This window comes from Oncorhynchus keta, chromosome 30 (assembly GCF_023373465.1).
Source record: "Oncorhynchus keta strain PuntledgeMale-10-30-2019 chromosome 30, Oket_V2, whole genome shotgun sequence".
Lineage (NCBI taxonomy): Eukaryota > Metazoa > Chordata > Actinopteri > Salmoniformes > Salmonidae > Oncorhynchus > Oncorhynchus keta.
In genome coordinates this window covers 60,541,569-60,557,260 of record NC_068450.1, presented here as the reverse complement: position 1 = coordinate 60,557,260, position 15,692 = coordinate 60,541,569, and the positions used below count along the sequence as shown (strand labels likewise).

Below are 15,692 nucleotides of genomic sequence, written 5' to 3'. Positions count from 1 at the left end.
AGTTAGTCAATTGTAAATACTTTTGGTAAGCTGTATGTAGGTGAGAATTCTGGTTCGGTGTCGGAGATCATTTAGGAAACAACAGTTGCATACTTCTCACGGTCTTCTACAACATGAGCAGACCTGTGGCGAGGTGAACCTTATCTGGAAGTCCTTGGTCATAGTTTCCACATCTCCATTGAGGGACCTGTCTTTGGTACACGTACTGCTGAGGAAGGGGGACACAGTCAGGTATGTACACACTGTCACGGACGTTTTTGGTGGAAGAAGGTGAGGACCAATGCGCAGCAAATGTCCATCTTTTTTATAAAGAAATGAACACTGAACAAAAACAACCAAGTGAATGAACGAAACAGTTCTGTCTGGTGCAGAAACAAACACTCAACAGAAAACAATCACCCACAACTCAAAGGTGAAAACAGGCTACCTAAGTATGGTTCTCAATCTGGGACAACGATTGACAGCTGCCTCTGATTGAGAACCATACCAGGCCAAATCATAGAAAAAAGAACATAGACTGCCCACCCCAACTCACGCCCTGATCATACTAAAACAAAGACAAAACAAAGGAGATAAGGTCAGAACGTGACACACATTCTTATTGGACCATGCAGGAAGAGCGACAGCATGACGTCACCAAAACATTCCCGTCTAAAATAGTAGTGAGTGCATATATTTAATACTCTTTATGTACTGGTCCCCCTTGGGAATTGAGCCGACAACCCTGGTGTTGCAAGTGCCATGCACTACCAGCTGAGAGATATTTATTGATTTCTACAAAATCAATAAAACAGTCCAGCCCAAAAATGAAACTTATCAAATCGTCTTGTTTTTAACCTTGACTTTTTATGACGTGTCTCTTGTACACATACTGCTTAACTGATGTGTGTATATAAGGAGGGGGTCTGAGCCTCATAAAGTCCATCATATCTGAACAGGTATCGTTTCAGAATGAGGGGTGCTGTAGCTCTGCTTGTGTTGCTGTTCTGTCTGTCTGGGACATGGACTCAGGAGGAGAGTGGAGGGTGTTCTGTCTGTCTGGGGAATGGACTCAAGAGGAGAGTGGAGGGTGTTCTGTCTGTCTGGGACATGGACTCAGGAGGAGAGTGGAGGGTGTTCTGTCTGTCTGGGGCATGGACTCAGGAGGAGAGTGGAGGGTGTTCTGTCTGTCTGGGGCATGGACTCAGGAGGAGAGTGGAGGGTGTTCTGTCTGTCTGGGACATGGACTCAAGAGGAGAGTGGAGGGTGTTCTGTCTGTCTGGGACATGGACTCAAGAGGAGAGTGGAGGGTGTTCTGTCTGTCTGGGGAATGGACTCAGGAGGAGAGTGGTGGGTGTTCTGTCTGTCTGGGGCATGGACTCAAGAGGAGAGTGGAGGGTGTTCTGTCTGTCTGGGACATGGACTCAGGAGGAGAGTGGAGGGTGTTCTGTCTGTCTGGGGAATGGACTCAGGAGGAGAGTGGAGGGTGTTCTGTCTGTCTGGGACATGGACTCAGGAGGAGAGTGGAGGGTGTTCTGTCTGTCTGGGGCATGGACTCAGGAGGAGAGTGGAGGGTGTTCTGTCTGTCTGGGGCATGGACTCAGGAGGAGAGTGGAGGGTGTTCTGTCTGGGGCATGGACTCAGGAGGAGAGTGGAGGGTGTTCTGTCTGTCTGGGGCATGGACTCAGGAGGAGAGTGGAGGGTGTTCTGTCTGTCTGGGGCATGGACTCAAGAGGAGAGTGGGGGGTGTTCTGTCTGTCTGGGGCATGGACTCAGGAGGAGAGTGGAGGGTGTTCTGTCTGTCTGGGACATGGACTCAAGAGGAGAGTGGAGGGTGTTCTGTCTGTTTGGGGAATGGACTCAGGAGGAGAGTGGAGGGTGTTCTGTCTGTCTGGGGAATGGACTCAGGAGGAGAGTGGAGGGTGTTCTGTCTGTCTGGGGAATGGACTCAGGAGGAGAGTGGAGGGTGTTCTGTCTGTCTGGGGCATGGACTCAGGAGGAGAGTGGAGGGTGTTCTGTCTGGGACATGGACTCAGAAGGAGAGTGGAGGGTGTTCTGTCTGTCTGGGGCATGGACTCAGGAGGAGAGTGGAGGGTGTTCTGTCTGGGGAATGGACTCAGGAGGAGAGTGGAGGGTGTTCTGTCTGTCTGGGACATGGACTCAGGAGGAGAGTGGAGGGTGTTCTGTCTGTCTGGGGAATGGACTCAGGAGGAGAGTGGAGGGTGTTCTGTCTGTCTGGGGAATGGACTCAGGAGGAGAGTGGTGGGTGTTCTGTCTGGGGCATGGACTCAGGAGGAGAGTGGAGGGTGTTCTGTCTGTCTGGGGCATGGACTCAGGAGGAGAGTGGAGGGTGTTCTGTCTGTCTGGGACATGGACTCAAGAGGAGAGTGGAGGGTGTTCTGTCTGTCTGGGACATGGACTCAGGAGGAGAGTGGAGGGTGTTCTGTCTGTCTGGGACATGGACTCAGGAGGAGAGTGGAGGGTGTTCTGTCTGTCTGGGACATGGACTCAGGAGGAGAGTGGAGGGTGTTCTGTCTGTCTGGGGCATGGACTCAGGAGGAGAGTGGAGGGTGTTCTGTCTGTCTGGGACATGGACTCAAGAGGAGAGTGGAGGGTGTTCTGTCTGTCTGGGACATGGACTCAAGAGGAGAGTGGAGGGTGTTCTGTCTGTCTGGGGCATGGACTCAGGAGGAGAGTGGTGGGTGTTCTGTCTGTCTGGGGCATGGACTCAAGAGGAGAGTGGAGGGTGTTCTGTCTGTTTGGGGAATGGACTCAGGAGGAGAGTGGAGGGTGTTCTGTCTGGGGAATGGACTCAGGAGGAGAGTGGAGGGTGTTCTGTCTGTCTGGGGAAGGGACTCAGGAGGAGAGTGGAGGGTGTTCTGTCTGTCTGGGGCATGGACTCAGGAGGAGAGTGGAGGGTGTTCTGTCTGGGACATGGACTCAGAAGGAGAGTGGAGGGTGTTCTGTCTGTCTGGGGCATGGACTCAGGAGGAGAGTGGAGGGTGTTCTGTCTGGGGAATGGACTCAGGAGGAGAGTGGAAGGTGTTCTGTCTGTCTGGGGCATGGACTCAGGAGGAGAGTGAAGGGTGTTCTGTCTGGGACATGGACTCAGAAGGAGAGTGGAGGGTGTTCTGTCTGTCTGGGGCATGGACTCAGGAGGAGAGTGGAGGGTGTTCTGTCTGTCTGGGACATGGACTCAGAAGGAGAGTGGAGGGGTCATAGAGAGTGACATCACTCAACAGGGACACAGTGCAGGGAGAGAGAGCCGAGGGAGCGAAGCTACAGAGACGACCAATGAACAGACCACCACCCCTGACATCTGGACCGAGATGAAGGAGTTGAGAGACATGGTTTTCCAGCGGCTAATAGGGATCCTAATAAATACCCCACAAAAATTGATATCTTTGGATAACTGGTGTCACGTGTGTCCTTAACCCTGGAGGCCAGACTGAGAGCCAGCGAGAGTAAGCTGACCGCCACTAGGAAAGATGTTCAGGAACTGAAGAGACAGAATACAGGTAATGACAGGAAGGGATGTTGTTCTGTTTTTTACATGTGGAAATAAATATGTAAAAATACAATTATTTGAATATCCTTCTAACCCTGGAGGCCAGACTGTAAGGTGGAGGAGCTGACGACAGAGAGATTTGTTTTAAAACGACTATGGAGCTGAAGAGAGGTTTCAAGTAAAACAAATGTGCACCTCACTAACAGTCATTCAGGATCCAGAATCAGTCATTGAGAGAGGAGTTATGTTTGACATGATTGTTGATGTCTAAGGCCTGTCTCTCTGTTGTTGTTCTGATATACACTACATATAAAAACAAGTATGTGGACACCCTTTCAAATTTGTGGATTCTGCTATTTCAGCCACACCAGTTGCTGACAAGTGAATAAAATCGAGCACACCACCGTGCAATCTCCATAGACAAACATTGGCAGTAGAATGGCCTTACTGAAGAGCTCAGTGACTTTCAACGTGGCACCGTCATGGGATGCCACCTTTCCAACAAGTCAGTTCGTCAAATTTCTGCGCTGCTAGAGCTGCCCCGGTCAACTCTAAGTGCTGTTATTGTGAAGTGGAAACGCCTAGGAGCAACAACGGCTCAGCCGCAAAGTGGTAGACCACACAAGCTCATAGAACGGGACCACCGGGTGCTGAAGCGCTTAGCATGTACAAATCGTCTGTCCTCGGTTGCAACACTCACTACCGAGTTCCAAACTGCCTCTGGAAGCAACGTCAGCACAAGAACTGTTGGTCGGGAGCTTTATGAAATGGGTTTCCATGGCCCAGCAGCCGCACACAAGCCTAAGATCACCATGCACAATGCCAAGTGTTGGCTGAGGTGGTGTAAAGCTCGCTGCCATTGGACTCTGGAGCAGTGGAAATGCGTTCTCTGGAGTGATAAATCACGTTTCACCATCTGCCAGTCCGACAAACAAATCTGGCTTTGGCGGATGCCAGGAGAATGCTACCTGTCTGAGTGCATAGTTCCAACTGTAAAGTTTGGTGGGGGAGGAATCATAGTCTGGGCCTGTTTTTCATGGTTCGGGCTAGGCCCCATAGTTCCAGTGAAGGAAAATCTTAACACTACAGCATACAATGACACTAGACGATTCTGTGCATTCAACTTTGTGGCAACAGTTTGAGAAAGGCCCTTTCCTGTTTCAGCATGACAATGCCCCCGGGCACAAAGCGAGGTCCATACAGAAATGGTTTGTCGAGATTGGTGTGGAATAACTTGACTGGCCTGCCCAGAGCCCGGACCTCAACCATATCGAACACCTTTGGGATGAATTGGAACGCCGACTATGAGCCAGGCATAATCGCCCAACATCAGTGCCGATCTCTCTAATGCTCTTGTGGCTGAATGGAAGCAATGTTCCAACATCTAGTGGAAAGCCTTCCCAGAAGAGTGGAGGCTGTTATAGCAGCAAAGGGGGAGGCCAACTCCATATTAATGCACATGATTTTGGATTGAGATATTCGACGAGCAGGTGTCCACATACTTTTGGTCATGTAGTGTACATCATCTAAAGGACAGAACATAGTGAATTCTCTCTAACTGGGACAGTGTTTCCTCTCCTGTGTTCACAGACAGACCAAAGGTAGCCTTCTCTGCTGGTTTGACTGATTCAGGATCTGTAGGCCCATTCAATACTGAAACCACACTGGTATACTCCAGGGTCATCACCAACATCGGCAAGGCCTACAGCCCGATTACAGGTAACTTTCACCGAGTGACAGCCGGAAGATGCCTGTTTCTGTCTGTCCTTCCGTGTGCCCGAGTTGAAGTGGAGAAAAGTAAAGAGTTGACACCTCTCTTCTTGTCCTCTGCTGCAGATGCCTTCACAGCACCAGTGTCTACTACATCCGAGTCACTGCTTCTCATACTGCGAGTTGAGAGTACATGGGTATATCCATGTCCAAGAATGGGCAGAGCATCATGTACAGTCGTGGGAATAATGCTGGAGGGAATGAGACACTGTCTAATGGACTCAGCCTAGAGCTGGAGGAAGGAGATGTGGTGTACATGCGTCTCCCTTTAGGGAACAGGCTCGTTGACAGCAGAGAAACACCTTTCAGTGGCTTCCTGCTCTTCACTGTGTGAGAAAATCATGGATGCTGTCATGGTCTAAAATGATCCAAAATGGCTCCTCTTACTTCTATCAATAAAAACGTCTTGAAAACAAGTAGAATCGTGCATCTTTTGTAAAGTACTGATCCAAAGACCGAAGGGTCGTCATTAGGGGTCAGGTGTTTGCAGGACAAAACATAAAAAACTATGCTAAAACATTTAAATATCTTCGTTTACATTCTGCTATTCTGTTAAACCTGCTACACATACTCTCCAATGTGTTAATAGTATGTTGTACGGTTAGTCACTTGTAAATACTGTTAGTGAGCTGTATGTAGGAGAGAATTCTGGTTCAGGTCGTTGTAGATCATTTCCTAAACAACAGTTGCAGCCTTCTCACGGTCTTATACAACACGGACTGAGCTGACCTGCTTGCGAGGCGAGTCTTACCAGAATGCCCCTGGCTATAGTTTCCATTTCTCCGTTGAGTGACCTGTCTTCTGTGCACGTGCTGCTTAGGAAGGAACACATAGACACAGTCAAACACACACTATTGTTTTTGGACCGTGCAGCACTAAGGAAGAGCCACATCATTCCGTCACCAAAACATTCCCATATCGGTCTGAAAAAGCACCCTGCAACTACATTCCAACCCGATAGCAGCAGGTAGTTGACAACAGCTGACGTCAGGGGATCCGTCACTTAAACAACAGGTGCAGACGTCTCACAGTCTTATACAGCATTGATAGAGCTGACCAGCCCCAAAACGTGATCAAATCGTCTTGTTTTTAACCTTGACTTTTTATGACGTGTCTCTTGTACACATACTGCTTAACTGATGTGTGTATATAAGGAGGGGGTCTGAGCCTCATGAAGTGCATCATATCTGAAAAGGTATCGTTTCAGAATGAGGGGTGCTGTAGCTCTGCTTGTGTTACTGTTCTGTCTGTCTGGGACATGGACTCAGGAGGAGAGTGGACGGGTCAGAGAGAGTGACATCACTCAACAGGGACACAGTGCAGGGAGAGAGAGCCCAGGGAGCGAAGCTACAGAGGTGACCGGCGAACGTGCGACCACGCAACCTGACATCTGGGATGAGATGAAGGGCCTGAGAGACATGGTGATGGAGCAGAGAGAGAAGCTGAGGGCGATGGAGGGCAGAGTGACAGCCTGTGAGGGTGAGGTAGAGACACAGAAAAACACAGTGATGGACCTAAGAATCCAGCTGATGGTCACTAAGGCCAAAGTGGCGGAACTGGAGAAAGATGATGCAGGTAACATTGGTCTATAAATACTGACCAAAAATATAAATGCAACAACTTCTACAATTCTACTGAGTTCCAGTTCATAGAAGGATTTCAGTCAATTGAAATAAATTCATTAGGCCCTGATTTATGGATTTCACATGACTGGGCAGGGGCGCAGCCATTGGTGGGCCTGGCCCCCAAGTGGGTGGGCCTATGCCTTCCCAGGCCCACTGGGAAGCAAGGCCCATCCAATCAGAATTATTTTTTTTCCACACAAAAGGGCTTTATTACAGACAGAAATAATCCTCAGTTTCATGTTACGAGAATTATGTTCTCAATGTTCATAATTCAATTAAACTACTCGGTCTGCAACCCAGAATTTGTAAGATACTGGTTGAATGAAACAGACGGAGGCCCAGCTATGATAGTCAAAAATGTATTTAAACATATAAATTCCATTAACATTTCATCAGCTGTCCGGGTGGCTGGTCTCAGACGATCCCGCAGATGCAGAAGAAGCCTGATGTGGAGGTCATGCGCTGGCGTTGTTAAACATGGTCTGCGGTCATGAAACCGGTTGGATGTGCTGCCAAATTCTCTAAAACAACGTTGGAGGTGGCTTATGGTAGAGAAATTAACATTCAATTCTCTAGCAACAGCTTTGGTGGCTCCTGCAGTCAGCAACAAAACTGCACATTTTAGAGTGGCCTTTTATTGCCCCCAGCACAAGGTGCACCTGTGTAATGATCTTACTGTTTAATCAGCTCCTATACAGTGGGGCAAAAAAAGTATTTAGTCAGCCACCAATTGTGCAAGTTCTCCCACTTAAAAAGATGAGAGAGGCCTGTCATTTTCATCATTGGTACACTTCAACTATGACAGACAAAATGAGAAGAAAAAATCCAGAAAATCACATTGTAGGATTTTTAATGAATTTATTTGCAAATTATGGTTATACTTATGTTTTATACCCTTTGTTGGCAATGACAGAGGTCAACCGTTTTCTGTAAGTCTTCACAAGGTTTTCACACACTTTGCTGGTATTTTGGCCCATTCGGGGCTGTTGCTGGGCAACACAGACTTTCAACTCCCTCCAAAGATTTTCTATGGGGTTGAGATCTGGAGACTGGCTAGGCCACTCCAGGACCTTCAAATGCTTCTTACGAAGCCACTCCTTTGTTGCCCGGGCGGTGTGTTTGGGACCATTGTCATGCAGCCACGTTTCATCTTCAATGCCCTTGCTGATGGAAGGAGGTTTTCACTCAAAATCTCACGATACATGGCCCCATTCATTCTTTCCTTTACACGGATCAGTCGTCCTGGTCCCTTTGCAGAAAAACAGCCCCAAAGCATGATGTTTCCACCCCCATGCTTCACAGTAGGTATGGTGTTCTTTGGATGCAACTCAGCATTCTTTGTCCTCCAAACACAACGAGTTGAGTTTTTACCAAAAAGTTATATGTTGGTTTCATCTGACCATATGACATTCTCCCAATCTTCTTCTGGTTCATCCAAATGCTCTCTAGCAAACTTCAGACGGGCCTGGACATGTACTGGCTTAAGCAGGGGGACACGTCTGGCACTGCAGGATTTGAGTCCCTGGCGGCGTAGTGTGTTACTGATGGTAGGCTTTGTTACTTTGGTCCCAGCTCTCTGCAGGTCATTCACTAGGTCCCCCTGTGTGGTTCTGGGATTTTTGCTCACCGTTCTTATGATCATTTTGACCCCACGGGGTGAGATCTTGCATGGAGTCCCAGATCGAGGGAGATTATCAGTGGTCTTGTATGTCTTCCATTTCCTAATAATTGCTCCCACAGTTGATTTCTTCAAACCAAGCTGCTTATCTATTGCAGATTCAGTCTTCCCAGCCTGGTGCAGGTCTACAATTTTGTTTCTGGTGTCCTTTGACATCTCTTTGGTCTTGGCCATAGTGGAGTTTGGAGTGTGACTGTTTGAGGTTGTGGACAGGTGTCTTTTATACTGATAACAAGTTCAAACAGGTGCCATTAATACAGGTAACGAGTGGAGGACAGAGGACCCTCTTAAAGAAGAAGTTACACGTCTGTGAGAGCCAGAAATCTTGCTTGTTTGTAGGTGACCGAATACTTATTTTCTACCATAATTTGCAAATAAATTCATTAAAAATCCTACAATGTGATTTTCTGGATTTTTTCTTCTCATTTTGTCTGTCATAGTTGAAGTGTACCTATGATGACAATTACAGGCCTCTCTCATATTTTTAAGTGGGAGAACTTGCACAATTGGTGGCTGACTAAATACTTTTTTGCCCCACTGTACATGCCACACCTGTCAGGTGGGTGGATTATCTTGGCAAAGGAGAAATGCTCACTAACAGGGATGTAAACAGATTTGTGCACCGCATTTGAGAGAAATAAACTTTTTGTGGGTATGGAACATTTCTGGGATCTTTTATTTCAGCTCATGAAACATGGGACCAACACTTTACATGTTGCGTTTATATTTTTGTTCTGTATATATTAATTGAATCAATATCATTACTAAACCACAAAACATATGACATATTTTGCTGGTGGAATATTGATGTGTCTTTGATCTTCTTCAGCCCTGGAGGCCAGACTGAGTGCCAGTGAGAGAGAACTGACCACCACGAGGAATGATGTTGAGGAACTGAAGAAACAGAACACAGGTAACGACAGATCCAGACCCGGCCGTTGAGAGAAGAACTACAGCTCACATGTCTCACATCTAACGTCTCATCACCCTGTTGTTGTTTCAGTCACGGAGCATTGCACAGAACTATCATCGTGGGGACAGAACAAAATAACGCTCTAAGTGGGACTGTGTGTTTTCTCTCCTGTATTCACAGACAGACCAAAAGTGGCTTTCTCTGCTGCTGGTTTGAACGATAAGGGACCCATAGGTCCCTTCAATACTGACGCCAACCTGGTCTACACCAGAGTCATCACCAACATCGGCAAGGCCTACAGCCCGATTACAGGTAAGATGCCTGTTTCTGTCCAGAGGTGGTGTTCCGTGTGCCAGAGTTGAAGTGGAGAAAAGTAAAGAGTTGACCCCTCTCTTCTTGTCCTCTGCTGCAGGTGCCTTCACAGCACCAGTGAGAGGCGTCTACTACATCAGATTCACCGCTGCTCAACATGGGCTTGGTTACATGGGTATATCCATGTTAAAGAATGGGCAGGCGACCATGTCTAACTATCATTACAATAGCCATGGATACTGGATCCATTTATCTAATGGAGTCATTCTGGAGCTGGAGGAGGGAGACGTGGTGTACATGCGTCTCCCTGCGAGCTTCAGACTCTATGATAACTCATATAATCAAAACATCTTCAGTGGTTTCCTGCTTTTCACTGTGTGACAACATCAGAAATACTGTGATGGTCTCATGTAAAGAGGAGTTTGAATGTCAGGGCCTCGCGGAGGGCCTTACGATCAATAAACACATCTTGAAAAGGGGAGAAGAATCACACATCCTTTGTAAAGCGAAGATCTAAAGATCTAAGGGTTGTCATTATGAGCCAGATTTACTAAGTGACAATACACCAGAAGCAATGCTAAATCACACACTATACTGAACTGTACACTACTGAACTGTACACTATACTGAACTGTACACTACTGAACTGTACACTATACTGAACTGTACACTACTGAACTGTACACTACTGAACTGTACACTATACTGCATTTACATTTACATTTACATTTAAGTCATTTAGCAGACGCTCTTATCCAGAGCGACTTACAAATACTGGTACTATACACTACTGAACTGTACACTATACTGGTACTGTACACGACTGAACTGTACACTATACTGGTACTGTACACTACTGAACTGTACACTACTGAACTGTACACTACTGAACTGTACACTATACTGAACTGTACACTACTGAACTGTACACTACTGAACTGTACACTATACTGAACTGTACACTACTGAACTGTACACTATACTGGTACTGTACACTACTGAACTGTACACTATACTGGTACTGTACACGACTGAACTGTACACTATACTGGTACTGTACACTATACTGGTACTGTACACTATACTGAACTGTACACTACTGAACTGTACACTATACTGCATTTACATTTACATTTACATTTAAGTCATTTAGCAGACGCTCTTATCCAGAGCGACTTACAAATACTGGTACTATACACTACTGAACTGTACACTATACTGGTACTGTACACGACTGAACTGTACACTATACTGGTACTGTACACTACTGAACTGTACACTATACTGGTACTGTACACGACTGAACTGTACACTATACTGGTACTGTACACTATACTGGTACTGTACACTATACTGGTACTGTACACTATACTGAACTGTACACTACTGAAATGTACACTATACTGAACTGTACACTACTGAACTGTACACTATACTGAACTGTACACTATACTGAACTGTACACTACTGAACTGTACACTACTGAACTGTACACTACTGAAATGTACACTATACTGAACTGTACACTACTGAACTGTACACTATACTGAACTGTACACTATACTGAACTGTACACTACTGAACTGTACACTACTGAACTGTACACTATACAGAACTGTACACTACTGAACTGTACATTATACTGAACTGTACACTACTGAACTGTACACTATACTGAACTGTACACTACTGAACTGTACACTATACTGAACTGTACACTATACTGAACTGTACACTATACTGAACTGTACACTACTGAACTGTACACTATACAGAACTGTACACTACTGAACTGTACACTATACTGAACTGTACACTATACTGAACTGTACACTATACTGAACTGTACACTATACTGAACTGTATACTATACTGAACTGTACACTACTGAACTGTACACTACTGAACTGTACACTACTGAACTGTATACTACTGAACTGTACACTATACAGAACTGTAAACTACTGAACTGTACACTACTGAACTGTACACTACTGAACTGTATACTACTGAACTGTACACTATACTGAACTGTACACTATACTGAACTGTACACTATACTGAACTGTACACTACTGAACTGTATACTACTGAACTGTACACTATACTGAACTGTACACTATACTGAACTGTACACTATACAGAACTGTACACTACTGAACTGTACACTACTGAACTGTACACTACTGAACTGTACACTATACAGAACTGTACACTACTGAACTGTACTCTATACTGAACTGTACACTATACTGAACTGTACACTACTGAACTGTACACTATACTGAACTGTACACTACTGAACTGTACACTATACTGAACTGTACACTATACTGAAATGTACACTATACAGAACTGTACACTACTGAACTGCACACTACTGAACTGTACACTATACTGAACTGTACACTACTGAACTGTACACTATACTGAACTGTACACTATACTGAACTGTACACTATACTGAACTGTACACTACTGAACTGTACACTACTGAACTGTACACTACTGAACTGTACACTACTGAACTGTACACTATACTGAACTGTACACTATACTGAACTGTACACTATACTGAAATGTACACTATACAGAACTGTACACTACTGAACTGTACACTACTGAACTGTACACTATACTGAACTGTACACTACTGAACTGTACACTATACTGAACTGTACACTATACTGAACTGTACACTATACTGAACTGTACACTACTGAACTGTACACTATACTGAACTGTACACTACTGAACTGTACACTATACTGAACTGTACACTACTGAACTGTACACTATACTGAACTGTACACTATACTGAACTGTACACTACTGAACTGTACACTACTGAACTGTACACTATACTGAACTGTACACTACTGAACTGTACACTATACTGAACTGTACACTATACTGAAATGTACACTATACAGAACTGTACACTACTGAACTGTACACTACTGAACTGTACACTACTGAACTGCTCCCTCTCCATCCCTCAGTGGTAAAGACCAGAGGCAGTGGCCCAAATCACAACGTTGAACAACACTTATTTATATGTTGACAATGCCTGAGGTCACTGGGCTATTAATAGCACGGTTTTACTCATTAAGTTGTGTCGTTTTATATGACTGTTGTTATTGTTTTAAGTCATATTCTTAGCCTCTCCCTTTCTCTGGTCTATCCAACCGGGTGTGTCTCCCTCTCTCTGGTCTATCCAACCGGGTGTGTCTCCCTCTCTCTGGTCTATCCAACCGGGTGTGTCTCCCTCTCTCTGGTCTATCCAACCGGGTGTGTCTCCCTCTCTCTGGTCTATCCAACCGGGTATGTCTCCCTTTCTCTGGTTAGAGGACAGACAAGCAGGGTGTGTCTCCCTCTCTCTGGTCTATCCAACCGGGTGTGTCTCCCTTTCTCTGATCTATCCAACCGGGTGTGTCTCCCTCTCTCTGGTTAGAGGACAGACAAGCAGGGTGTGTCTCCCTCTCTCTGGTTAGAGGACAGACAAGCAGGGTGTGTCTCCCTCTCTCTGGTTAGAGGACAGACAAGCAGGGTGTGTCTCCCTCTCTCTGGTTAGAGGACAGACAAGCAGGGTGTGTCTCCCTCTCTCTGGTCTATCCAACCGGGTGTGTCTCCCTCTCTCTGGTTAGAGGACAGACAAGCAGGGTGTGTCTCCCTCTCTCTGGTTAGAGGACAGACAAGCAGGGTGTGTCTCCCTCTCTCTGGTTAGAGGACAGACAAGCAGGTTGTGTCTCCCTCTCTCTGGTTAGAGGACAGACAAGCAGGGTGTGTCTCCCTCTCTCTGGTTAGAGGACAGACAAGCAGGGTGTGTCTCCCTCTCTCTGGTTAGAGGACAGACAAGCAGGGTGTGTCTCCCGCTCTCTGGTTAGAGGACAGACAAGCAGGGTGTGTCTCCCTCTCTCTGGTTAGAGGACAGACAAGCAGGGTGTGTCTCCCTCTCTCTGGTCTATCCAACCGGGTGTGTCTCCCTCTCTCTGGTTAGAGGACAGACAAGCAGGTTGTGTCTCCCTCTCTCTGGTTAGAGGACAGACAAGCAGGGTGTGTCTCCCTCTCTCTGGTTAGAGGACAGACAAGCAGGGTGTGTCTCCCTCTCTCTGGTTAGAGGACAGACAAGCAGGGTGTGTCTCCCTCTCTCTGGTTAGAGGACAGACAAGCAGGGTGTGTCTCCCTCTCTCTGGTCTATCCAACCGGGTGTGTCTCCCTCTCTCTGGTTAGAGGACAGACAAGCAGGTTGTCTCCCTCTCTCTGGTCTATCCAACCGGGTGTGTCTCCCTCTCTCTGGTTAGAGGACAGACAAGCAGGTTGTGTCTCCCTCTCTCTGGTTAGAGGACAGACAAGCAGGGTGTGTCTCCCTCTCTCTGGTTAGAGGACAGACAAGCAGGGTGTGTCTCCCTCTCTCTGGTTAGAGGACAGACAAGCAGGGTGTGTCTCCCTCTCTCTGGTTAGAGGACAGACAAGCAGGGTGTGTCTCCCTCTCTCTGGTTAGAGGACAGACAAGCAGGGTGTGTCTCCCTCTCTCTGGTTAGAGGACAGACAAGCAGGGTGTTAACACACATCTGTCATCTGCTGGTAAATGTGTTTCCCCTGTTAGCAATGTGATGACCTGCAGGCCAAGGGAGGAGGTAGACACTGACATATTTAGCTTTGTGTTTTGTGGCTGTTAAAGTCCCTTCTGGGATCAGCAGGTGTAACTTATTTGTGTCTCGTTCTCAGCATCCCTCTCCCTCTCTCTCTGTCTCTCCCTCTCTCTCTGTCTCTCCCTCTCTCTCCCTCTCTCTCTGTCTCTCGATCTCTCTCTGTCTCTACATCTCTCTCCCTCTCTCTCTGTCTCTCCCTCTCTCTCTGTCTCTCCCTCTCTATCTCTCTCCCTCTCTCTCTCTCTGCCTCTCCCTCTCTCTCTGTCTCTCTCTCTCCCTGTCTCTCTCCCTCTCTATCTCTGTCTCTCCCTCTCAGCTGCCAACCCACAGCTCTCTGCGCCCTCCCCCAACAGGACGGGTAGCCTACTCTCATCAGAGAGGTCTTTGAAACCTTGAATAAGGGTTTCAAATTTGGGAAAATGAAACTCACTAATTGTTTTATATTTTTTACATTTTGTCAGGAAATGCAGCCCCGTCTCAGATTCTGCTGTTGTGCAGTGGTCTCTCTCTCTAATATACATGTATATATATATATATATATATATATATATATCTTTCTCTCTCTCTCTCTCCCTCTCTCCCCCTCTCCCCCTCTCTCTCTCTCTCCCTGTCTCTCCCTCTCTCTCTGTCTCTCCCTCTCTCTCTGTCTCTCTGTCTCTCCCTGTCTCTCCCTGTCTCTGTCTCTCTCTCCCTCTCTCTCTGTCTCTCCCTCTCTCCCTGTCTCTCCCTCTCCCTCTGTCTCTCTGTCTCTCCCTGTCTCTCCCTCTCCCTGTCTCTCTCTCTCTCTCCCTGTCTCTCCCTCTCTCCCTGTCTCTCTCTCTCTCTCCCTGTCTCTCTGTCTCTCCCTGTCTCTGTCTCTCCCTGTCTCTCCCTCTCTCCCTGTCTCTCTCTCTCTCTCTCCCTCTCTCCCTGTCTCTCTGTCTCTCCCTGTCTCTCCCTCTCTCCCTGTCTCTCTCTCTCTCTCTCTCCTGTCTCTCCCTCTCTCTCCTGTCTCTCTGTCTCTCCCTGTCTCTGTCTCTCCCTGTCTCTCCCTCTCTCTCCCTGTCTCTCTCTCTCTCTCTCTCTCTCTCTCTCTCTCTCTCTCTCTCTCTCTCTCTCTCTCTCCTGTCTCTCCCTCTCTCCCTGTCTCTCCCTCTCTCCCTGTCTCTCTCTCTCTCTCTCTCTCTCTCTCTCTCTCTCTCTCTCTCTCTCTCTCTCTCTCTCTCTCTCTCTCTCTCTCTCTCTCTCTCTCCCTGTCTCTCCTCTCTCCCTG

The 15,692-nt window shown here is 46.9% G+C and overlaps 1 protein-coding gene across 1 annotated transcript; it reads left to right on the top strand.

Annotated features, from left to right (window-relative positions):
* The first annotated feature begins 6,434 nt into the window (after window positions 1-6,434).
* LOC118363876 (uncharacterized) lies at window positions 6,435-10,272 on the top strand. Its single transcript, XM_035745162.2, has 4 exons — window positions 6,435-6,832; window positions 9,390-9,473; window positions 9,654-9,785; window positions 9,886-10,272. Exons 1-4 carry the CDS (start codon window positions 6,466-6,468, stop codon window positions 10,164-10,166), a joined length of 864 nt encoding a protein of 287 aa, XP_035601055.1. The 5' UTR covers window positions 6,435-6,465; the 3' UTR covers window positions 10,167-10,272.
* Window positions 10,273-15,692: the final 5,420 nt, after the last annotated feature.